At 37.2% G+C, this 25718-nt stretch overlaps 1 protein-coding gene across 3 annotated transcripts in view; it reads right to left on the bottom strand.

The window, feature by feature from the left end:
* The window catches only part of CPED1 (cadherin like and PC-esterase domain containing 1), a 154360-nt gene that overhangs the window by 65647 nt on the left and 62995 nt on the right, over positions 1-25718 (bottom strand). For all 3 annotated transcript variants that reach the window (XM_088165705.1, XM_014877707.2, XM_088165706.1), the window contains exons 10-16: positions 24573-24740; positions 23524-23628; positions 22231-22400; positions 16300-16367; positions 15927-15971; positions 13889-14075; positions 10934-11102 (exon numbers count right to left, since the gene is read on the bottom strand). In XM_088165705.1, coding sequence (XP_088021831.1) covers positions 10934-11102; positions 13889-14075; positions 15927-15971; positions 16300-16367; positions 22231-22400; positions 23524-23628; positions 24573-24740 — 912 coding nt within the window. The remainder of the gene's footprint in view (positions 1-10933; positions 11103-13888; positions 14076-15926; positions 15972-16299; positions 16368-22230; positions 22401-23523; positions 23629-24572; positions 24741-25718) is intronic.

The raw sequence follows: 25718 nt of genomic DNA, 5'->3' as shown, positions 1-25718 counted from the left end.
CCTTTGCCTGCCTCCCCGAGGGCCTGGGTCATACTGACTGATTAACAAAGGCAGCTGCATTAGCTTTCTTCTCCTGAAAAGTGTGGCACGGAGGCCCAAATGACTTGAAAGGCAAATGTGACCACAGCTTAAACACCAAGCACTCTCTTCTCATCACTGTGGAATTGCTGGCTCTCCTCTTGCAGGTTATGATACTCAGCACAACAGTTGTTGCCAATTTTCATGATCTGTTAACACTTAGGAAGCCTTATGCTGAAGGCTCCTCTTTCGCATCTATTGTGGTATCATCAAGGGGAAAATTCAACAGGCTATTTCACATTTCCAGATGAATTTGAGAGCAGTGTATGAGGTGAACCGAAAAGAATACACCATTTGAACTGTCAATACTTAATGCCCTGGATTTCAGCTTTGAAACACAAACTGTAGAGGGCCAGGTAAAAAGAATAGGAGTTTTCTGTAGGATATAGAGATTTTACAGCTACAGAATTAGCAATGGATCTATACTGTGAAGCTGATTTTATCAGCAAAGTGTATCAAATCTGAGTCGCTGTCATATATGAGTGACTGTGTTTTATATAAGTGATTGTGTTTTATACCTACCCTGATTCCAAAAGGAACAAGAGCAGTGGTGGATTGATTTCCTCACCTTGGCAGAAGTTTGTCCTTCAGGCGTTGGACTCATTTTGCATAGTAAATGCTTTTTACTGCTCTTTATCAAGTTCTTAAACAAACACAAAATCAGACCCTTTAAACTATAATTATCCATGCAAGGACTTTTACCATCTTACTCAGGAGCAACATAGGCCAAAACCAGCAGTCTTTAGAACAGTAAAACCTTTTTTATACATTTGTAGCTCTATAAAGAAAAGAATCTGACAAGCCAGCTAGGATTCTATTTTGGACCTCTATTAAGAACGTTCTACAAGAAGAAGCTACTGAGGAACAAAGTAAAATAATCTAGAACACTGACTTCCTTATTTGTCTCCTAAACTTCGAGAAAATCAGTTGGATTCTGAATTTCCTAAGTTTTTTCTAGATGAAACTACAAAACATCTAGGTTTCTGTGACCTAGGTACAACTATTTCTGACTGAAGTTAGAGACATACATTAATTAATCTAAATACTTCTATAATTGTCCAGTCCATGAAGTACGAAATTTCTCAAGCTTCTTAACAATGGTGACCAAATTTCCTGCTTTTATCATGGACAGGACCAGAACTCAAGGACCTATTTTGTGATAAAATCTTCAGGTCTCAGTTTTGTTTGAGGTATTCACTGAGATATGGAATTATCCCATTTTCCATTTTTTGTGTGGTGGCCTGAGTAAGTTACTGACACCTGGAGCCACAGCATCCACAGCTCTTTCAAGGAGAACAAAAATGGTCAAACCTCATTTCAGATCATGAGACCCATAGCGGGATTTTGGGACATACTGCATGTCCCATCTTCCTTACCAAAATAGCGCACAGGGAAAACAATCTGCATTTCAAATATGCATTGTGACCATATAGCTGGAAGGGGTGACAGCCTTTATGGAGTGCAGCAATAAAACACTTCACTCTTCATTGCCCTATTGTGCCATTTGGCTGAATTGCAGAATTATCCTTTTGCCTTTTATTTTATCAAATCAGAATTTTATGACTGTCATAAACAGTCCAGACAAATTGCTATTGACTTATTATGTCATTACTATGTTAAGTTTAACCTTAACAATAACTTTTGCTTCAGTACAAACTGCAGTGACCATCTATATACACCCCATAGAATTATGCTCAACATATGCATTGCAAATACTTCATCCATATGCTGTACTGATTTTTCTGTGATTTATAAAGTGGTAGTCTGATCATGGTTGCAATACTTTGTGTGCTGTTATACAGTGCAAGTTATTTCTAATTAATGAACTTTCTCTTCATGAATCAGACAGAATTCAATACATTGACAGACTGCAAACACTGACATAGCTATTTACCCAAATCATAAACTAAATATTTCAGTTCAGAAACTTTGGATGACCCCTTCTTCTTCCCTACCCCCTTCAATTATTCTACTTTTAAATGTCTTTGGATTTTCTGGAACTTGTAAAGGAGAACTGCTTAACTCAAACTTTCACGTTTTCATACTTAACGTGGTTCATTCAAGGACCTGTAAGGCTTTTATGTTTTACTGAGCAGTTAATTTTTAAGTCCTGATATTGTACAGTTGGAAATGGAAGCAAAAAAGATTATGGGCTTCACTCTATCTTCCTAATTTAGCCTAGTTAATGTAGGCAATGCAAATCCTGACCCAGCATGGTGGTTGAAACAACTAAGCTAGGTTCCCTGTGGAATCATGGAATAACAGCAGCTGGTAGAGGGAGACAGAGTCCTCAAGTACATCACCTGTTCCTCTCCAGAGATCTCAGGTGCCTTCACAAGGTGATATCATCAGTACAACAAAGCACATGACTCAAGAGAACCTGCCTCTCCCTGCCCAGTGTCTGGCTCAAGCAGTGCCTTTCTATAGGTAGGAGCAGCCAGAAGGAAGCAATACAACTAGTCAGGCTGGGCCAGGACCCCCCAGACTGTCTCTTGGCTGGCCTCAGGTTGAGGTGATTCGAGCATGTGGCTCCCTCTTTTCCCTAAAGGGCCACCAGTCCACCAAGATATAACTTTCTGCCTGAACTGCACCACAATGCAACAATGCATGGAGAAATTACTGTGTAGGGCAGAGAGAGGAAGCAAGAATAAGCACAAAAAAAGTCTATGGTGCGAGGAATCTTTTACAAAAGTTACTGTTACCAATCCTCTAGCAAAATGTAATCGATTCCAGTAGTGTTACTGGAACTGTATTATATTAAAATATCAAAAATAAAAGCAAAGAAGGACTTTAACTGAAAATCTAGATATATGGGATGATTGCCTGATAACTTAGCACAAACAAAAAAACCACATAGCTGACAAAAATGATATAAAAATAGGTTTTCTGATAAATTCTTCCAGTGAACAGTGTTATCCCAGGAGCAGAATTGCCTACCCAGCATTTACTGTCATCTGCCTCCTTTCACAGCCACCCACAATGATTTTCTGCTATTATTTAAAAAGACATTTTAATTCTTTGGTTAAAGGCAAGGAATCAGAAAAACCTGGATCTCTTCCAGTCTGTACTAACAGTCTGTCATGGGCTCAGAGATAGCAGTTTATCTACAGAATCTGCACCCACAGCACTGTATCTGCCTCATCATCTCCCCATCCTGTAGCACTGTAGAGAGCAGCTATTATAAGGCTGAAATGTCCAACTATACACCCCACTAGCACCAGTGGGATTTTGTTCAACAGTTGCAATCATACAGGTCACAATTTAACTCCTTGACATTTTTAATCACGCAATTATGAGTTTCTCCTTGCCTAGTTTATGGTCAGATCTTCATTTTCTCTACCTTTAATGTGTCATGCACACTCGTGGAATGACATAAGTAACTGTGTGGAAGGGAAGAATGGCCTGAGCATACAAAAGAATGAAATTGCTTTGTCAGGTCATTGAGGTTTATCTTTTATCACATAATTTTCTACTACTGACATTTTTCTGTGGCAGCATAACAGCAAAATAACAATTCAAGAGTCACTTAACTGAGTATCTAGGAGAGTGGGATGTTCCTAGTAAGACTGCTAAACTGCAAACACATAAAAGAAGAAAAGAATGGTAGGAGATACTAAATTTTCCACTGCTGAGGTAGGACATGCTAAAAACAACTCTAGTTGTGTTAATAAAATCAGTGGTGCTGAAGAGTGATATCACTCCTGACTTAAGAAGGTCTTATCCACAAGAGTGCCAACCAAGGAAAAGGAACATTAGAAAAACTAAGGCTGGAAGCTGCCTATAAAATTTCACTCTTTAAGGCCTAATTATTATAGCAACTTAAACTTCTTCTGGCTAGTGATTATAAATCAAATTAGTTTGTTGGTGTCATCCCAGTCCCTATTTGCTTATAATTGTTGAATCATTGAATCAGTATTCATATGGATTATCTTAAAGCACTGGTGGCAATTTATCCATCAGTGACCCACATAACACACCATTTCCCAAGTATAGTGCATTGTAACAATGACAAATGTAGCTGCTGCTACATGGAAGCATCTGCTTCCTTCAGTCTCTGCCTGAAACTTCTGGAAAGATTTTCTGGAGGGTAACTGGTATTAATCTTGAATCACATGTTAAACAGGAAACTTAGCTACATAGAGAAGACAGAGTGCAACAGATTTAAAATCAGGAGAGTAAGCAAAATACTGTAAACTGGAAGGCTATAAACTTTTCTTTGGGCAGCTGGAGCCAACATGAACTTGAGCCTTATACTGTGGGCTCTGTAATGTGGCATCCCCAAAGTACTGAAGACTAGGATGATGATCCTAGTCAGGCACAGCCTACTGGAGATACAGAAAAAAAACCTATAAATTTTTATTCCATGCTCAGGGCAAGAGATGCCTAAATAGATGCACATACAAACTCATTCTTTTGTTATTTCTTTCCATTTTATGCCCGAGTTGTGCCCATTTGCTCTGTGTGGCCTCTTCAGAGTGCAGCAGATGTCTCACAGAGAGCACTGATTATGTGAACTTGTGACTACCAGATGATAGTGCAGACTGTCCATGAAGTTAACTTTGTAGGTGAAAGACAAGCTTGACTTCTAGAGCATTCTATTAATTCCCTCAGATGATGGATCTATGCTCTGCTGTGTTTTTTGGGACGTTTCCTTAAAGCAGCAGATGCTGGCTGCTGATTAAGGCGTCAGCCTAATGGCAACATCCTGATTCTAAGATCCAAAAGGAGTTTAGCACAGAACTGCATAAATGTAAAGAATATCCATCACAATGGTTAATTGTTCCTCTGACTCATCTACAGAGCAATGCTTTAAATCATCACAAAAGTCTTTGGTATAATTAAGAAAATGTGGTGAGCCTCTCCCCAGTGGTATAGATGTTGACAAAGATAGAACATGCTGACTCTACGAAGTTTTCTCTGAGATACACACACAAGTTAACCCTCTACATGAAGATTAGCTATGTGTATTTATTATTTACATTTCTCTCTTCTACATCATCTTAAATATACTTCTTTAGAAGCACCAAGTTGTGCTATTCAATTTAGGTCTTTGTTCAGTTTATACTTACAGTGAATGATAATTAAACATCCCTTGATCTTTAAATACTTTAAAAAACCTTCAGGTAGTTTTTTAGATTATCCTAAGATGTTGTTTGACCTAAATATTTAGTAAAATTACTAAAAAGTTCAGCAGTTTTATGCAAGTATATTGACTCATAAGCATGGCCTGGCAGATATAATGTTTCTGTCAGGACAGGTACTCAATCAGTATAATTTGGAATTGCTCCCCTGAAATTAATTGAACCATGTTGACATATAGCAGTTGAAGATGTAAGACCTCAGCCATCTTTTTATGGCAGTCTTTCTCTATTAGCTCTCTATTTTGTGGCTTTCACCTGAACTGCTGACAATTTAACACATGTTCAGTTTGCTACATATTTGCTCCTCAAGGCTATGTGAACCTCACTTTGTTTTTCCTGGAAAGTGGGTTTCAGTCACATAGAAACAAAATAATTTATAGGTTAACAGCAATGCAAAAGTACTTCTAGTGTTTTGTGTGCTTCCACCCATAAAGCATTTCAATTTTTGAACGTGAAGCTCCTGTTCATTTAAAACCAGCAAGAGCTTTAAACTCAATCTCAATGTGAATTTTTTCATGAAGAAAAAAAATCTGCCTTAAACAGCACTCACTAACCCTCTTTCTGTGCTCAGCAGCTCATTTCTGCCCCTGCACTTATCCCCTCCCTTGTGTTCACATAAAGAGAATGAAAACCTTATCCTAGAAACTAGTTACTTTAAAAAAAGTTTTCCCATCTGGTTCATGAGTAGCTGCAGGCAGGGAAAGGGATGTTGAAGTTGGCATTGCTCCTGGAAAACATGATTGTCATACTGTACTCTCACCAGTGTTTCTGAGGAAAATTTAGACTTGGTTATTTCAGATCTAATGAGTAAGCTCTTTGCTTGTCCCAGCCATTCCCTCCTCGAAAAGAGTTAGCATTCTGGACTGTACAATGGCTAAAATATCTAACAGTTATACCAACACAAATTTTGAATGCTAAAATTTTTAAGTCAAATAGTCCTCACTGAATCAAAGCATCCTCTTTTGAGCAACAACAACAACAAAAACCCATCAAAATAGTTTTTTGACATATGGGGCATTTTTATGTTGTTTTCTGAAAAATTCAAAACCACTGAAAAAAAATTTTCACCAGCTCTATACCTGAGAAGGCAGAAGAACTGAACGCATGATTGCTCCTATAATGAATATTCTTTTTTTTTCTCTAAAAGGCAAGTAAGATAACTTTGCAAATAAGATACAGTCTAGCTGCCAGTATAATTAGACTGTAGTTCCAGAGATGCACTTTCCACGTGTTTTTAAGCAAGACACTCAAACTCAGAACTGCCAAGACAGTCAGCTGCTGCTACAATAACTACTGCAGAACTTAAGAGTCTGTTCATGGCATTTACAATGTCCTTAGGTCAGAAGAGATGGGTTGTTCGTAGTGGTTGTGACACTGAATCTAGTGAAGCTAATGGGAAATTCAGAAGAGACTAGTGTTCATCCAGCCTACTATACTACTTGTCCTACTATAGGACAAGCTCTTTGTTTCTCTCCTAAGCTGTTTGGTTGGGATTTTATGGTGGTTTTTTTCTTGTTTGTTTTTGTTTGTTTGTTTGTTTGTTTGGTGGTGTTTTTTTGGTTGTTTTGGGGGGTTTTTGGACATTATTTAATATTTGCAAGGTTCTTTGAAATCTTTGCATGGAAGTACTTGGCAAAGAGTTAATACCTGTTTCTATAATCAACAGTTTTTACTTCTACTGTCCGGTATGAAAAGCTTTGCAATGGCAACAGCGCACAGTTTAAAACTAAGTAAAACTATTTTATTTTCCTTTGGAAATGTATAACTTGAGCTGAAAAAAAATTAAGTATTCTCATATCTTCCTGAGCATAAAAATTAAATTACTTCCTTTACTTTCTTTTTAAAGGCTTCTTCCTTTCTAAAGAGTTTTTTCATCTCTACTCCAAAGAGTCTATACTAAAGCTAAATATAGTTAATATGCTAGTCTTAGGTCTTATTGCTTTATGATCAATGGAAGTTTAATAGGCAGACAGAGAAAAAACCATGTTCTTGCTAGCATCTTGTTTCCAGCTGCATTGCAGCCATTTAGTGTTATACAGTCAGCAATGCTGTATCTCATCATAAGCTCTGTTGGCCTTCTTAAACTGTCAGGAAAAGAAAGTGATAAAAGGATTTACAAAAATACAAGAGATAATAATAATACATAAGAATAAGATGTTCTATAAAAATCAGGGAAGTTTTTAAAGCTGTTCTGTCAGTTCATTCTTTCAGACCTGTAAAAGCTGTAGGACAGCCAGAACATCAGCACACTGCACTGCACTAATTTTGGAATCAAATGTACAAAAGAAAATGACAGAGAATGAAACACATTATGCTGTAAAATATAGCATTAAATCTCTGTTGCTCTCAATAGAAATGCAAACCCAGACAAATAACTGTATTATTAAAATACAACAACAACAAACCAAACCCAAACTCACTCACTACCAACCAACTGACCAAACAAACAGACAAACGAAACAAGCCATGTGGCAACAGGACACTGTAAGTACAAATAGATACAGAAGTTCACAGGGTCAAAAAAGGTTCCTTAAGCACATCAGCAGTTACTCTCCATGACTGCAATTAGGCAAATATTAACAATCAAATAGGCAGCATCCACACATTTCAAGGGAGGCATAGATAGATCTGTTTGCATTTTAAAGATAATGGGCAGTGTAATAATTTTGTCCTTTATGACAGTATGTACATAGTCTGGGATCTTTCAGTTGAGAGTGATGCTGATAACTCTGTCTTAAGAGCTCACTGTTTTTTCTGCTGACTGCCTTGAATTCTGACTATCTTCCACATCACAGCTTCAGAGGTGATAATGAAATGGCACCACTTCTTTCAAGGATACTAGATTTGAATGTTGTCAGCAATTGCACAAAATTAAGTTCAAGCACAAATCAATAACCTCTCCATTTGCAGTCCAAACAATACTGTCAAAATGCAGAACACAGAATAGAAGGCAGTCAAATCTGCTGAAGGTGCTATTGTGAGCTGACAGTTGATCCTCCACTAATTTGGTGTTAATGGGGATATTACAGCTGCTATCAAAAAGTACAGGAGACAAAATTTTTTTCCCTTTTTAGGGGTTGCAAGGCTTGGAACCACACACTTCTCAACTCAATGCCTCGAAATTATTCCAGGATTATTCAACTGCATGAGAATTGTTAGGCCGTTGGAAATCACATACCACACTCTGTCTTTTTAGCTTCCTTTAGTATCATCTTGCAGTGAAACCTGAATATCCTAATGAGATTAAACATAGAAGAAAGTGATAAAAATAAAATGTTGGATTAGAATTTTAGCTGAAGCTTTCTATGAGAAAGACCACACCGCTATCAGTGGCCTTTCTCTCCTCATGTGTGATCCCACGTGTTACGAGTCAAGTGTCCAAAGGAGACTCTTATCTGTTCATACTGTACTTATCCTTTTTCTCCTAAAACAGGGTCTCATTACTAAAAGAACAAGTATTCATGCCACTGATGGGGGTGTATCAACTGCCTCTGCAAGACTATATAATTTTCTCTGGTATGCAGAGCAAAATATAATGATGCTGTTTAAGATGTGAGTTTTGTATTGATAAAAAAAATAATTCTAAGCAAAAGGCAATACATTCTGTTCTAGCAAATAGGAAAAAATGCAGACTTTTAAGTGTTTTAGAATGCCATTTCTATCTCCAGCTCCAGCCTTTGTTTATTTTTTAAAGTCACTCTCTGATAAGTTTGCCTCTAATATATCTAAAAGTAGTTTTAGAATCTCATACTGTATCTTCACAGTGCATATTAGATACCGCAAGAATGCTTTTCATCTCATTTTTTCTCTAAACCCTTGAAGTCATCTCTAGCTCTGAACAATTGTGTTAGTTAGAGGGTAGTTATTCACAGAGGTGCAGAAAACCAAGCGAATCAAGAGAAATTTCTAAAACACTTTTCATTTTTATCAGTCTAGATCTCTTTGCCTTCTCAGTGCTTCAAAGATTCGTACTCAGTCTCATAAATGGTATCATAAAACATTAACAACAGTGTAAACTCTGCTGTAGGAAGATATTTTTGAGGTTGAAGTCCTGTTCCTACACACAGATATGTGTCCCAAATAAGGAAACAAAAAGAGTTTTTCTCATATCTTTCAAACCAGACTGTTCTCCTAGTAATATAACTCTAGTTCAACTTACTGCTGCTCTCCTTTTCATATAAAGGCATACTTAAGATGTCAAGGAGGTTGCTGTAAAACTGAACTGAAATCTCAGGTATTATATATGGTTATTCTTATTTTACTGTAGCAACTACTAGATGTGGTGTTGAGTGAGTGCAAATAGTAAGAAGATGGTCCTTGACCTTTTGAGCTTGTAAGAGAAGTCAAAGAGAAGAGACAAAGAATAGGTGGAAGGCCAGACAACACTATAATCAGGTATTCAGGTCAGCAGTCAGTACACTATGACTACTACCTACATTTTCCCTGGCAGTCCTGATTTGCAGGTTGAGATAATTATTGTTAATATAGAATTTGCTATCAACATTTATAATCTCTTTAAGTCCTGTTTTAAGCCCTACTGCTTATTTCTCCACGAGAAAAACAAAATCTGTCTTGATCTGCCCCATCGTATAAATGCTCTGACTTCTACCACCCTGATCTTTCAACCTCTTCTGCAGTATATGGAAAGAAACCAGAGAAGAGAAGCAAGTTTTGCTAAAGGATATGCTAAGATCTTCATACAGAAAATAAAGGTAGAATTAGATATTTGACATGAACAAGCATGACAGTTTCAACACAATAGTTTGGAAAATTCTGCTTCCTGGTTGCAGAATTAATTGTGACAAAATAGATTACTCCTGGATACTCTGGAATGAACCCACCAATCCTTTTAATCTGCCTAAAATTCCACAGAAAAATGCACTGCCCGTGATTACCACTTACAATGTCACCACTTTGAACTGGCTGGTTTATCTCTGCCCATCATATCAAGCAGCAACCAACATTTAGTCCTCAGACTTTGGAATACAAACAGCTCTGATCCAGCACGTGTCACAGGTTTTCTCTCACGCATATTTTTATCACTATAGTTTCACTAACTGAAATCTTCACTGTTACTTTCATTAGCTTTCTTCCATTTTTATGTCTAATTTAGCCTGAGATCTGCTTTCCCAGCCCTTATTAAGCCATATTGGACAGATTCTGGTCCTTTTTTCATTCAACAGACCCACTCCTTCCTAAGGACTGCTATTTGTAGGGAGGAAATTATGTGCATTCCCAAATTTGTATTTGGACAAATGTGTTGTAAGCAACAATCACCCCTTCCTTTGGAATTATGATGAGGTTTTTTTTATTGTGTTTATTGATCTAGAATAAACAGTTTTCATTCATCATTATGTAGCAGCATTTTTCCTGAACACTGATAAATACTATTGTCATCATAAATATCTCTCCTGGCAAAAGGATTTCCATGGCTCCAATGTCAGAGAGAGACAGTTATGAAAAGTTATAAGAAAGTTTTGGCTCACCAAGGTAAGGATTCATTAACCTGGAGCTATCAAATACATGGTAACAGGTACTTATGCTAGACTCGCCTTTTATATCCAAAATATTGCGTAAATGCTGAATTGCATACAATCTCAACAAAAACTGTCTCTGCATGAGCTTTGGCTCATGTACCCTCATTTATACCATGGAATGAACAGAAACCAGCTATTCCTATTAATATGTATAGAAAAAGAATGCAGAGACAATACCTGCACAAACCCACACATCATATAGTCCTCAAACAAAGGGAGACTAGGGCGGTCTTCTCGATAAATTGTGACTTTGTAGCTGCTTACAACCTCAGGGCTGGGCTGCGAATCATCCGTTAAGACAATGATGACTTTGTTCAGTCCAAGGCCAAGGGGGTAGTTAGCAATGCTGTATGACAAAAAAAGAAACAAGTGCAATAAACACTAAAGAAACAAAGATGTATACTCTTTTACCTATGGCTGCTAAATTTTACTTGCTCCTAGAGGCTGCTATTTCTGACATTTTCTTTCTCTTACAAAATACATGAACTTTTAAATAAAAACAGTGTGAAATAGGATTTGTAAGTATTTTGTCTTCTATCAAGAAGACAAAATATTGAGATTTAGTGAAAACAGTGGCAGTGGCAAATATTCTGACATGAAATCTGTGAATGAAATCATTAGGGACAATAATTCCTGGCAGGCCCAAATTTGTGATTAAGTCAGCAGTGAGACAAATACAATAGAAGTGTAGCTAGCTGCTGAAATTGTCCACTAGCAAAATGTGATGGATTCCTGGACAAACTGCTCAGAGTGACAAACCAGAGCAAAGCTGATCTGTGCTCTTCTTCCTTTAGCAGGGAAATAAATGATGAAAAATAAATAAATGCTGAACCTGCACATGCAGAACTTTTCAGTGTAAAGAGCATCTTGTTATTCTTTTTCATTCTACAGAAAGGAAAAAATCTTTGAGGTTTTCATATATATTCACGTTGACTTCCAAGGCAGTTAACATTAAAAAATAAAATGTTGGGGGGAAGAATATAATAACAGTTTCTTTTGAAATGATAAATCAAGACTGATTTCTTATTGAAAATACAGGAAACATATTGCAGTAACAACTGCATAGATTTTCTGGTTAGTAGCAGACATTCTAGGTCAAAGTATCTGCTTCACTGTCAGCCAAAAGGTGGTGTTCTGGCTAAGCACTTCATGCCATGAAGCAAAGTTACCTCTGAAATGGTTAAGATTTTTTCTTCCCAAGTAAATCACTGCCCCTGTTCTTCTGTTTATCCACTCACTAATGGCTAGTAAGTAAATAAGCCAGTTCTCTGGTTCTGAGGTACCTGACCCAGATAAATAAACAGTTTTTATTCCTCCCAACCTTAAAAACCAGGTCATACCCAAAATTCCTATTGGTATTGCCCCTGGTACATGATGTTGTCTCTGACAGAGCTGGTTGAGAAAGCCCAGACTGTGCCAGGGTTCATAGCAGCAATTAAACATCATAGTTTATTGTGGGTCAGTGCTCAAACACAATGTTTAGTGATGACTATGCTCTCTCCTCTATCATCTAGCTTTATAGTTCTCTAAATGATCACATAAGCTGGGACTCTTGTGGATGACAAGATGACCCACTTAGTGGATGAGAGAAAGGCTGTGATTGCTGCCTACCTAGACTTTAGTGAAGCCCTTGGATTTGTTTCCCACAGCATTCTTCTGGAGAAAACTGTCTGCTCACACCTTACGTTCACATACATTTTTCTGGGTAAAAAAACAGCTGGATGGCCAAACCAATCATATGGGCATGAAAATTGAGGGCACCCTCAGTCAGTTTGCAGATAACACTAAGCTGGGTGGGAGTGTTGATCTGATGGAGAGGAAGAAGGCTTTGCAGAGGGATCTGGATAGGCTGGATGGAAGGGCTGAGACCAAGTGTATAGGTTCAACAAGGACAAGTTCCAGGTCCTGCACTTGGGTTACAACAACCCCAGGCAGAGCTACAGGCTGTGGGCAAAGTGGCTGCAAATCTGCCTGGTAGAAAAGGACCTGAGGATGCTGGTCAAGAGCTGCTAAACATGACCCAGCATGTGCCCAGGTGGCCGAGAAGGCCAATGGCATTCTGTCCTGTATTAAGAATAATGTGGCCAGCAGGACCAGGGCAATGACTACCCCCATGTACTTGGCACTGGTGAGACCACACCTCAAATCCTGTGTTCACTTTTGGGCGCTTCATTACAAGAAAGACATTGAGTGGCAGGAGCACATCCAGAGAAGGAAGGAAGCAAGGTGAAGGTACTGGAGCAGAAGTCTGATGAGGAGTAGCTGAGGGAGCAGGGGGTATTTATTCCGGAGAAAAGGAGGCTGAGAGGAGACCATGTAACTCTTGACAACTGCTGAACAGGAGGTTGTAGAAGGTGGGAGTCAGTCTCCTCTCAAGCAAGAGGACAAAAGGAAATGACTTTAAGTTGCACTAGGGGAGGTTTAGGTTAATATTAGGAAGAATTTCTTGACTGAAAGGGTTATCAAGCACTGGAACAGGCTGCCCAGGGAAGTGGATGTGTCAGCATCCTGGGAGCAGCTTAAAAGCCCTGCAGATGTGGCACTTAGGGATGTGGCTTAGTGGTGGGCTTGGAAATGCTGGGCTAACAGTTGGACATGATGATCTTAAGGGTCCTTTTCAATGTGACTTCTGTGATTCTATGACAATCCCTTTAAATACAACTATGACAAAAATGGATCATTCTGAGTTAGTAAACTTGAACTTATTTCTTCTTTTGAAGCTAGCTGCCCTATTTTGGCCCATGTAAACAAACCAAGCCCAGCAGGGCAGTAGATTAGGGCACTATGCAAAATTAACACCTGGGTACAAAAGCTTGAATTCTCTGTCATCTACTGGGTGTAATGTAGTGATAGTCTTTTCTCAACCAGCTTTGATGCTGTCAGTGACTGCAGAAGCTGGGTGAGATATTGGAGCTGTACATTCCATTAAGCTAGGGTTAATTATGGTTTGAGAACAACATATGACCATTGCCTTCAGGATGCTGGAAATAAATAAAAGTTTCAGTGCTGAACCCCCTCTGATTATCCTGTGACTAATCTATTTGTGTTCTGGGTTTTTGGAAAAAAAAAATCTGGAATATTCTGACATAATTTCAAAATTAAGTTTTAACACTCATATTTTGTTGCTCATACCTTGGCCCTTTCTTGTCATCGAGGTGTACATGGCACTGACAGTTAGAGGGTTCTGCTCCTATCTTCACTGTCACCATGTCAAATGGCACTTCTGCATAGTATTCTCTGATCCTTGGGTTAAACTGAGGATTCAAATCCAGCTGTGGACTGGTGAAGATCTGTCTGATATGAGATAGGGTATCTTTATCTGTTCCAAGAAGACATCAAAGAAAAAAAATGTGAAATGTATGAACATTTTGGAACAACATGCAACTTCTGGCAGATTGATACCATGTACAGTGGCAAGATATTTAATGCCTACTGACTTTGAGGCTCATAATTCTGCTGCAAAGTTTTAACGGAGTTTGTAACGGCACTTGAGAGAAATCTGTAGGCCTTGGAGGGATTTTAAACATTCAGTGTCCAATCACTTTAGTCTTAGTCGCAGAACTCAAAGCCTGGGTAAGCCTTTGAAAATGGAAGGATTAAGTCTGGGAGATCTGTCTCTAGTTAGTTAACTGAAACTTAAAGAAGAGGTAGGCCAAATTTCATAACCTGCTTAGGTACTAGGCTGTGTACAGGGTTTATGTACAAGTGTAATTTCCAATAAAAATCAAAATAAGTTAGACATACTGTTCATAAGAACAAGTCACATGGAGATATCAAGACCCATGGGGTCATTTGCAGTACAGCTGGAATGTTTTATTAAAATTCCTATATCAACAAATTCCAGCTCCTTTCCTTGTATATGAAATCTCCACAATCAAATCCTATTTGCTCAAATGTGTCCTTTACTTCATAGTGTTTGCCAAATTACTCATGAGAATAATTATTTGTTGGCAACCTACTTATCGCAAATATTTTAATCCAGCCTATTGGATTCAGATTTACAGTACAATACATTCACAACTGCTTTACACATGTATTCATTAGTACATGTTTTAAATTGGTATTTCAGAAAATATTACAGACAGGAAACTCCTTTACTATAATATCTGAAAAATCTTGTGACTTAAAAGAGTCAAAAATGATGCAAATATTTTTATTTCTACCTTGAAATATCTGCCCTGAGAAACTAAACAGGGTAATTTGAGAACTCTCTTGCATGGATTAAAACTTAATGGAAGATATTCCAACGGAAGAACAGAATTTGGGCTAGCTTTGTAAGGGAATAGAGTCTCACACATTGACACACAGAAGGTATTTTTAAAAAACTCTAGAGATGAATATAAACATTTCTCCATATTCTGTGTGCTTTACTTAGAATTTTTTTCTCACTACTAGCTTAAAAATTAGGAGGAATTTCAAAGTAAAACTAATTGAAGTATTTTTTTAATAAAGGATCATGCAATTAGAATGGTGATGCCAGTCAGGCGGCCCAGGAGTATTTCTGGCCTCTATCTGGCACAACAATAGTTCCTGGAGGCAGCATGAGATCAACAACAGAAGGGACATGAGGCTCAATGTGTAGCAAAACCTTTCCACCATACAGACATGGCTTCACATTTACAAACGTGCTTCCCAGATAATTTGGGAATGAGGCAACAGAAAGCATTGCTACCACCAAAGAAAAACGTATTTTACATCTTTACATATCTTTAAAAAAACTTTAAATATTCCTACAAGCAGATATTTTAGAAAAACTTCTCATCTCTTAAGCAGCTCCTTAATACTCCATTATCAAGCTGAAGACAAAGCTTTAAACAAAGCTGATTAAACTCCAGATAAGTTTAAAGGTTGTTCCACAAGAACAAATATAAGCTGAGGTTATTGGAAAGAGGAAGGCAAAAGTCTATTGAAATGTGACAAGGGATCAATGAATGCTGGAATACTCACGTTATTATGCACATGCAGCAATGTTTAATTTTGGTTTTGAGGCTTATTTAACATAATAGCCCATTTACTGTGTGTTTTATAAACATTCTTGATACTTAAAATCCTTTTCTTTCTCAGTAAGAATCTACAGATACTCTATTCACTTAGAGATTATGTAGAGAAACCCAAGAAACCTTTTCAATAATTTTTTTCCCCTCTGTGGTCTAGAAAGACCTTTACTTACCATAACTGCATTGTCTTTCTCCAGTCTTACTGGGATAATGCAATGCTGAAAGATAAACAGAAACACCTAATACTTGTCTGTTCTCACCCAGATTACAGTCCCATCAGAGAAGCAACCATGTTTTACTTTTAAGAGACACATTGTACTTTTATTCTTTACTGTGCGAGATCTTTACTTCAGGCTTGCAAATGCTCCTTATGGGCTCCATGTAGCAACTTACATAAGATAAGAAAGAAATTGGTCTTTTATATGTAGTAAGTTAAGGTTTTCCAGCTGGAATGCAAGGAAATGTGATCTAAACCCACATGTTATCAAAAATAATACAAATAAGAAAAACATACTGTATGTAAGATATCTTACTCGGAACCCTTACCTTCATGATTCTTCCTGAAGTCAGAAGTATAATTCTGCTTAGGACTCATATTTTCTTGGGAAAGTTGCCTGTCAATTCAATAGCAGACATATTTCTACATGAATGGGAGGAACAGAAACAGTGAAATATTTTGCAAAAATTTCTATATGGTACCCCAGGGCACATGGTATTTTACTATTGTTCATAGAAAAATGAACTTTATGGATTCATATTCCCAGCATTAGAGATATTACCTGAGTGAATGCAACAGAAAAAGACACACATTCCATAATACATGGCAGCACATCACATCGATAGAAAAAAAGGAAATAAATTCCAAAACATATTTGCATTGCTGGGAAAATGAAGAGTGGATATAGCCAAGAAGAAAATAAACCAAACCATATCTCTTAACTGCTTCTATGATAGTTTTTTTGCATATACTTGAGATTAAAGCTAAATTTTGTTCAAAAACAATTAAAGAAAAATGAAGGCATATCTCCAGGGGATTATCTGTACTTATATTAGCATGAATTCCTAAAATGGAACCTCTATGTGTTTTGCTTTGTTTGCAAATTCAAAACAAATCCAGTGTTTGTGAGTGTGTGTATGTGTGCGTGTGTAAAATCTTTGTGAAAATGAGTCAATTGCAACAAATAATCAACATGCCAGTGGTGTCCATATTATGAACTCTGAGGATTTTTTTCTTTCAAGTAGAATTTTGGTAGCATGGTAGAAAAAAGGGAGTAGGCTTCTCTTCAATCCAACCCTCTGGCTGATAAGATCTTTTTGGAGGTCCGTTAGTATTTCTTGAAGATTTCACTGGTTTTCCTATTAGTGTTTCCTTTAGAAGTTCTCATAATGCAGCTTCTTCCTGGGTAGTGCAATTTGGACTTTGAAGGACACAAAGCCACTGTTTGTGCCAAGGAAGGGAGGTGGCAATATCGTTCTGTGCAATCATCCATCAGCGATGTTTCAACAGCAGCTTCTAAAAGCAGTATAGAGGTCAATCATGGAAAAGGTGATAAAACAAATTTCTACATTAACTCAATGAGATAAGGAAAGAAGCAGCTGGCAGATCTTTATGTCCTTGTATGTGCAGGAAAACGTAGTTCTAGGCTAGCTAGACAACACCCTAATTTCATGCAAATTCATTACCTACTTCAAAGGAGGCACTTAAACTCTTGGAGAGCTTGCTTTCCAAGTTGTAAGTAATTTTGCACTCCTTTTTCTGCTTGTCAAGGATGTAACAGCTAACATCTGTCAAATACTGCTGCATATAGGTAAAGCCTTATAAAAAAAAGGCCTTGTTACTCTTGTAAAATCATGGCTCAGGCCTGCTACTTCAGCTAAGTAGAAGAGGACCATGGGAAAGTGACTCAGCTGAATTAGAGGTAGAAAACAAGTCATACAACTATTAAGTGTTCCCATCATGGTATATGGTGGTTGGTTGGATTATGTTTGTTATGACTTAAAACTAGGATACTGATAAAGGCTTGGCTGCTTAAAAAGGCCTAGTTTATGCAATAAAACAGATCTCCTTTGCACCTGCCTAGGGATTCTGCATTGCTTTGCTTTGTACACCTGGTGCCCAAACAAAATACATTTTTTCTCTCCGCTGTCTCTTTTTGCTTGCCTGGTCCCAAACCCTGTTTTACAGTGAAAGCAGCGTGTAAAAGCAGCACTCTATAAAATGACAGACCTTGGTTTTAGTCAGAGAACACCTCAGGAGTGTTATCTTTGTGCTGGCAGCCACCAAAACTACAAGGTCCCTGCTCACAAAGGAACAGCATGACCTGTATGAATCTCAAATCCGTAGAGACTGCAATTAACATCAGACAGCATTAAGAGAAATATAATAACTATATCTGATTAGAGCCGGGTAGCAAAATGTAATATTTAGAAATCATATTAGAGAGAGATACTCCGATTACAATATAGCCAGCAGGACTGGGCAGTAACTGTCCCCCTAAACTCAGCACTGGTGAGGCCACACCTGGAATCTTATGTTCAGTTTTGGCTTCTCACTACATGAAAGACATTGAGGTACTGAAGCATGTCGAGAGGATAATGAAGCTGGAGAAGGGGCTGGAGTACAAGCCTTATGAGGTGTGGCTCAGTGAGGTGAGGGTGTTTAGCCTGGAGAAAAAGAGGCACAGGGGAGACCTTACTGTTCTCTACAACTCCCTGAAACAAGGTTGTAGCCAGGTGGAGTCATTCTCCCACATACTAAGTGACAGGATGAGAGTAACCTTTCCAATATAAATGACTCCACGGTTCAATGATTTATCTCTGCTGCAGCCTGAGCTTTTTAATCATCAGCCCCATGAAGCTTTGTCCAAGCTCCTTGCAATGAGCAGACTGAGATACGATGCAGTTATGAAGTTCCTCCTAATACACAGGACTTTGCAGACTTCTTTCCTTCACATGTTGTTACTCAAGACAGGACCTTCATCTGTTTGAGTGGCTCCCTGTTTACTTAAGTATCTTGGAGGTGTCAAGTGCAAATGTGGTTTTTGTGTACACACTTTGCAGTTAGCTCTAATGAAATTAATGTCTGTATGTCAGTACCCTTGGTGAGTGCATGCTTGTGAATGTACCTTTGAAAAGATTCCCAATGTGTACATTACAAACTGTTGACTGTAACTTGTTCTTTAGGAATCTCTCTGATTCAGCAGACAAGAAAGGCAAAGGATTGACAGTAGCAATATTAATATAGTCTAGTTGTCTATGCAATCAGACATAAGCAATGAAGGACATGTAGAAATAGAATATTTCACAAGATTAAAATATAAAAAGAAAAAAAAACTAGTCTCTTTTGGTGTCTCTGATGGATACGTTAGTTGTGAATGGTGAAACTTTTAATGGGTCATAAACTCAAGATTGAGACCATATTTCAATATTCAGTAGAGTTATCAATTTTCTTTCTTTACATGATGTTATATAGCTCTCTCTTCAAAATAAGCTCTCTATTTTGTAGAGTGTTTGTTTCGCTTCAGTCTCAGAGTTTCCATGAGGGCATTTGGGTCCTTAAATTAAATACCTTGTGCTGATCTTCAGAAGTGAAATAAAAAAATTCAGATGCAAGAGTGGGATTAATTTCCTGGCACTTCATCCCAATTATCTTGTTTCCTCCTTCCTTCTGTCTCTCACTCTTCCCATTCCAGGTCAGTGATCTTAGCCTTGTCTTCCTTTGTCATTGCCTTTTTCTGTCCCATAGTCCAAAACATGCTAATTTCTCAGACTTCCCAGGTAATTGACATGACCAAGTTAAATTCCAAAAAAGTATTTTCAGCCCAAATTCAGTCTGAGGGCTGCTGTTTCCAGTTTGAACTAAAAAGGAAGGGGCTTGCATATGAAAAGCTAGAACCACTTTTACAAATATATCAGTTGATTTAAAAAAAAACATTTGCAGTTCTTTGACCTGCTTAGGCTTTTGTCTTCTGCAGATACAGAAGGGTTAGCTTGACTCACTAATCTGATTCTTCCATGCTACCTGACATAGCCAAATATATTTTCAATGACACCTCATTGCCCCTATTCCAAAAGACAGCAGTTAGGTATGTCCTAGTCATGTAATGAGTATAAACTGCACAGAGTTGAAAAAAGTCCATAAAAATGCTGAATTTTTTTTCAGAGTACATGTTACTTGTAATATCTTATACCAATGCATCTGAGTTGGTAATTTTCACCTATGCTGTAATTATTTCATTATAATTTGAGATGAGTTTCTAGAATTCTTCTTACTTCTCCTGTAGAAGGAATTTAGAGAGTTCACTAATACCATTTAAGGTTTCAACCCTAGTCATACAGATGGAATGAGTTAAAATATGTAGACTAGGAAACATCTTTATCCTGCCTTCATCCTATGGAGTCATCATTGGTAAACTAAGTAATTTTACAAGACCTCAGTCAGAAGTCACTGTTTTTCCCATATCTTTCTTGTCTGTTTGGACAGTCAGTTATGGAATCACTAGATTTGATAAATGGAAATACCAGTTTTCCACAGTCAGAGAAATAAGAACTGTTAAATAAATCGACTGAACAACCTGGCTTTAACTGAAGAAATTCAGGAAAAGTGTTCTTATATACAAACGCATCAAAGCTGGGGAAACAAAAAAAAAGATTAATCAAAGCTCAAAGAGAATGCATACCTAAGTTATTTGGGGAGTAAGTACAACTAAGCTCTTCTTTGCAATTAAGTATAATCACATGCATATCTGACACATGCATCAGGCTCGCATGTAGCTAAAGGAGTGGAAGATTCTGATTTAGCAATGTCAAAGGACATAGTTTTTTATACAGAGAATGAAGACATTGGCGTTATTAGCTTTGCCACTGCAGAAAAATACAGAGCAAAGAAGCAGATTGGCCAATGCCCTGGAGAAAGGTCATGGTACTTCTGCATATTTATACATATACAATAATGTTGAGCTTGAAGGAAAAAAAAAAGAGGCCAAGGGGCTTGCTCAAAGTGAGTGAGTGGCACAGCTCAGATTAGAACAGAAAGCTCCTAAAGGCTGGTATGCTTTGATATGCAAACCTAAATATTTCTGCAAAAGGGCAAGGGCTTGCATATGAATGCAAGCAGCTGCATCTTTGAGCTCCTTGTCACAGAGTGATCTGAGTGGTCGGCAGTAACAACAATAATTTAGCACTTTTATGGAAGTTCCCCTTTACAGTAAAGCAAGCAAACATACAGATAATTATTGATTTGCTGAAAGCCATACCCAATTCTATGAGGAACAAAATTAAAACTTAAGAAATCTTACAGATGCCTTATATACTCACTACAGCATTTTCCCAGCAAAATGTGCGAACTAATATCATTCACACATTCATGAGCCTGCATTTCCAAGTGCTTGTTGGTAAATCATAAATGTCAGTAGTCAGTTTGGCATACATGTATATATATCATTAGCCAAGAGATAATGAAAACAGAAAACACATTTTGAAAAAATTTATACTAAACATACAGTATACTATAGGTTTTTTCCTTCCTTCCTTCCTTCCTTCCTTCCTTCCTTCCTTCCTTCCTTCCTTCCTTCCTTCCTTCCTTCCTTCCTTCCTTCCTTCCTTCCTTCCTTCCTTCCTTCCTTCCTTCCTTCCTTCCTTCCTTCCTTCCTTCCTTCCTTCCTTCCTTCCTTCCTTCCTTCCTTCCTTCCTTCCTTCCTTCCTTCCTTCCTTCCTTCCTTCCTTCCTTCCTTCCTTCCTTCCTTCCTTCCTTCCTTCCTTCCTTCCTTCCTTCCTTCCTTCCTTCCTTCCTTCCTTCCTTCCTTCCTTCCTTCCTTCCTTCCTTCCTTCCTTCCTTCCTTCCTTCCTCCCATACTCTCTTCTTCCCTTGTTCTGTCTTTCCTTTCCTCTTTCTCTCCTCATGAAAATTAAAACTTCTTGCCAAAAGTTCTGTATTCATTATATAATCAGTACTACAGCATTTTTCCCATCTTTTCAAAAGGAGTTAAAACGAGGCTCTCAGAGTATTATGCTCTCTGACCTGTCTTTTGTTGGACAGAAAATTTGAAGCAAATCAAAATTATTAATTCTTTTGTAAAAATCTTCACCTGAAATTTTATATTTTCTCTAGGGTTTTGCTTTTAATAGTTGCATAAATTAAGACAGTCTTAATCCTGGAAAATGCTTCTAATTTAGAGTTTACAGTTGTTTACAGGAAAAAATGTACCTAATTAATCTTTCTTTTAAAAATTTACAATAGTTCCAATTAATTTTCAACCCAGAGTCCTTCGTATTAGATAGAGAAACAAAACCTGTTCAATTTAGAAACCTAGCTACAGTTCTAATGGCAGAATGGCTGGCAGGGCTCCATGTGGGATGATCGACCTTCATCCCAAGGGTTGCAAGTCATCTGCATCTACTGAAGGATAAAGCTCACTGGAGATATTACAATTATATAACTTGAGAAACTATGCTCAACAGATATAACAGTTATCTTACCACTCAGAAAGATTTGTATGTGTCTCTTTATTCATGAACTGGAACTGTTGAAGGACATTGGAAAGCAACCAATGCACAGTCAGGACAGAACTAAGCTGCCTCATTGGGTCTGCCATTCGATAAAGGTCACGCAGCAACATTTGGATCTTGGGTGTAGATGAAGGGAAAAGCTGAGAAGAGAGACAGTGATTTGAGACAACACAGTATGATATTTGTAGAGTGCAAAGATGTGAAAAATGATCAGAAGATAGTATGTACAGCATAGGGCTGGTCATATATGAATGCTCTTTCCCACATGTTTAGAAAAGGACTGTCATGCCCAGTCTTGCAAATTAAGTATCGATGTGGAGGTTGATCTCCTCTGCCTCTGAACTGTCCCTGAGACTACCTCAGTTGGTCAGAGTGTGAAGATAATAATGCCAAGGTTACAGGTTCAATCCCTGTATTGGCCATTCACTTAAGAGTTGGACTTGATGATCCTTCTGGATCCCTTCCAACACAGATGATTCTATGGATTCCAGATCTATTAGACTCAATGCTTCTTCAGAAAGTGTCATCAGTCTCCATCCCTAATACTCGTCCAGGAAGTTTCATATAAATCCTGAGATCATGCACACTTTTTGAAGAACAGATTCAATTGCACATCCTTTATTTCTGAATACTCACCATTTCTTTCATTAACTGTGCCTATTCACAGACACTGATTGTTATTCCTCCATGTGTGTTCTTCTCCAAAAATGAACTCAAAGCATGAAGAAGAAAACAACATATTCCACCTGGTTTTTTTTTTTTAATTTTTTGGGGTTTTTTGTTTATTTTGTTTTTTGTTTTGTTTTGGTTTGGTTTGGGTTTTTTGCCTATATACTATATACTTACACTTTTTCATCTATATCTACTCTGGTCATGATCTCAGTATAGTACTTTCTCTAGTCCTTCAACTCACTCCTGCTTTGCTTCATCATAGTTCTATTTTCTTACCACCTTATTAGTAATTTACATTGTTTTCCTTCTTTTCCTTTCCTTCTGTTTTCTGGTCTCTGTTTCTGCTTTAACTGACCTTTCCAGTGGAAGCTCAGCTCAAATACTCTGTTGTATTTCTTTATGTATTTTAAATTACATTCAAATGATCCACCAAAGTAAAATCAGTGTTATCTCTGTCTACTTTCTTCCCTGCCCATCCAGTCTAATTATATAATTATATCTAATTATATATGCCAGAGGCAGCAAAGGATGGCAATGTTAAGAGATTTACATAAAATATATATCAAATAAAACAAAACATATTTGTTTTACCAGCTCAAATTGTCCAAGACTCTTCAGCTCCTTTATAAAAGTAATCATAGAATTTATCTCTTCCAAAGAGAAACATTGCTCATCTTCTCTGCTGTATGTTCTGTCCTGTGAAGGAAAGGGCAGCATGTTCTAGTGAAATCACATGGAAAGCAATGTGCTTTCATTAGACTCCAGTCCCTTCACTGATCATAGGAACAAGCTTCAGCAGTTCTCAACTAGCCCTAACCTCAGCCACCCACCTCCTTGATAACTCATCCGATTTTTCAGTCTAGAATAAAGCAGGCTGTGCCCTAGCTTTGTGTAGAAAAGAACCCATAGAAACTACTGCTCTCTGGAACACGGGCTGGGTAATTGTATCACTGCATGTCTGGATGTGTGCACCTTTCTACTTTATCCTGACATAAATTTAGAACCCATGACCCCGTTTTAGCCACATCTGTCCAAGAGGTGGAAGTTGCCTGGATAATTTAGTCTCTGTAAGTCTTTCAAGCAGGGCACTCCTCAGAAATACATCCTTAAAAGTTCCCAGACTGAGAGAAATACTGCTAAAAGACATCTCAGCTTGTCAGAAATGGTTTTCACTGGTGAAGTAAAATTTATGCAAAATATAAATGCAAAAAAAAAGCCCCAACAAATAAACTGGAACTGGATCTTTCACTGAGAATAGGACACAAAGTTGTAAGAAACAAAATTTAATTCTGATGCTCCATGCATGAGTTAACCACTTCTGGATGAAATTGTGAAAACACATAAATATGTACATTTAAAAAAAGACCATTTTAAAAAATAGTGAGAAAATTACTTTTTAAAGCTTTAAATATATCTTTCAAGCACAGTATTTTGGGAAATGACATCATTTGAGAGTAGAATTTTTGCAAAAGAAAATTCAGTTGTTCAATTCAATTAGTTTTTTTCCCCAGAATACAATAAAAGGTGGTTTTGATTAAATAAATCCTTCATTCTATAAATTGGCACCAAGAATTTCAGAAGCATACAATTTAAAATTAAACATTTTCAAATAATAATAAGAAAAAGTTGGAATTAACTACCTTGCTCACAGATGATCCATATATTTTTTGCAAAGCTTCTATGAAACTAGATGTTGAGGATTCATTAGATAAGAGAAATTTAAATGTATCTTCAAAAAGAAGTTCTTTGGAAATTTGGTCCTGAATAGTCAATTCATTCTCAATTTGAAAGTCAAAGTTTTCATGTACCTGTTGGAAAAAATTATAAAAATTTATAGTTTGAATAGTTCAGTCTTCTCATAGCAATATAATGGAACTGGAACTAAACTGGAACTTTAAAAAAGAAGGTAATATCAACAGAAACTGACAGGATTATAAACCAGCAAATGCTGTGCCACATTTTCTGTCACAGCTGCATAACACAATGTTTGCTGTCCCCCAGTGGACAAAGTGCAGAATTGCAGACACATGTGAAAAGCTTTTTTTTAAGTATTTGATTTTAAATTTGATTAAAAATATAAAATGTCAGATTACATGTTAACATAACTCTTGCAAAACTCATGTGCTAAGGGTTATTACAGAACATCTGTTACTATGGATGAAAGTATAAGTTTTACAATATATAAACACAATGAACAATTTCATGGTTATGAAATACGACTAAATCATTATTTAGCATAAACACAAATGTAGAATCAATATGAATAGGTTGTGTGCATAATATAATTTCCAAGTTATAATATTCAAAGTCAATGCTGCATTAATTATCAACAGCTATTTTCTAGAGCCATTTGTTTTTTCAGAAGAAACTACTAAATCCTACCGATTTACTATAAATTTATGTATAACGGATAACGGTTGAAATTTCTATACAGGAAGGTAAACATTATGTTTTCTGTTTAGTTTTTTTAAGCTCTTCTGGGATAACTTTTTTACAGCGTGGTATACAATTACTGAATTGTTATGACATACCACACTTCTTACACTAGCTAACTTCCCAGACTAATTAAAAATATTGTCTTAATGGATTTTTTAAATTCTGCAAATTTCCTTTCTTATGTGCATTTTTCCAGTGTGTTTAAAGGATCTTTTTTTCTGAAGAATGCAGAGATTGACTGCACTGTTATTACTAGTCACTTGAACAGATTTTAAGTGGGGTATATTAACTAATTTTTCTTAATGTTTATATATCATGAATATAAAGAAACATTTTACATACATAGGCAT

The sequence above is a fragment of the Sturnus vulgaris genome, chromosome 5 (genome assembly GCF_052056855.1).
Source record: "Sturnus vulgaris isolate bStuVul1 chromosome 5, bStuVul1.hap1, whole genome shotgun sequence".
NCBI classification, from domain to species: Eukaryota; Metazoa; Chordata; class Aves; order Passeriformes; family Sturnidae; genus Sturnus; species Sturnus vulgaris.
This window is presented reverse-complemented; position numbering and strand designations above follow the sequence as displayed.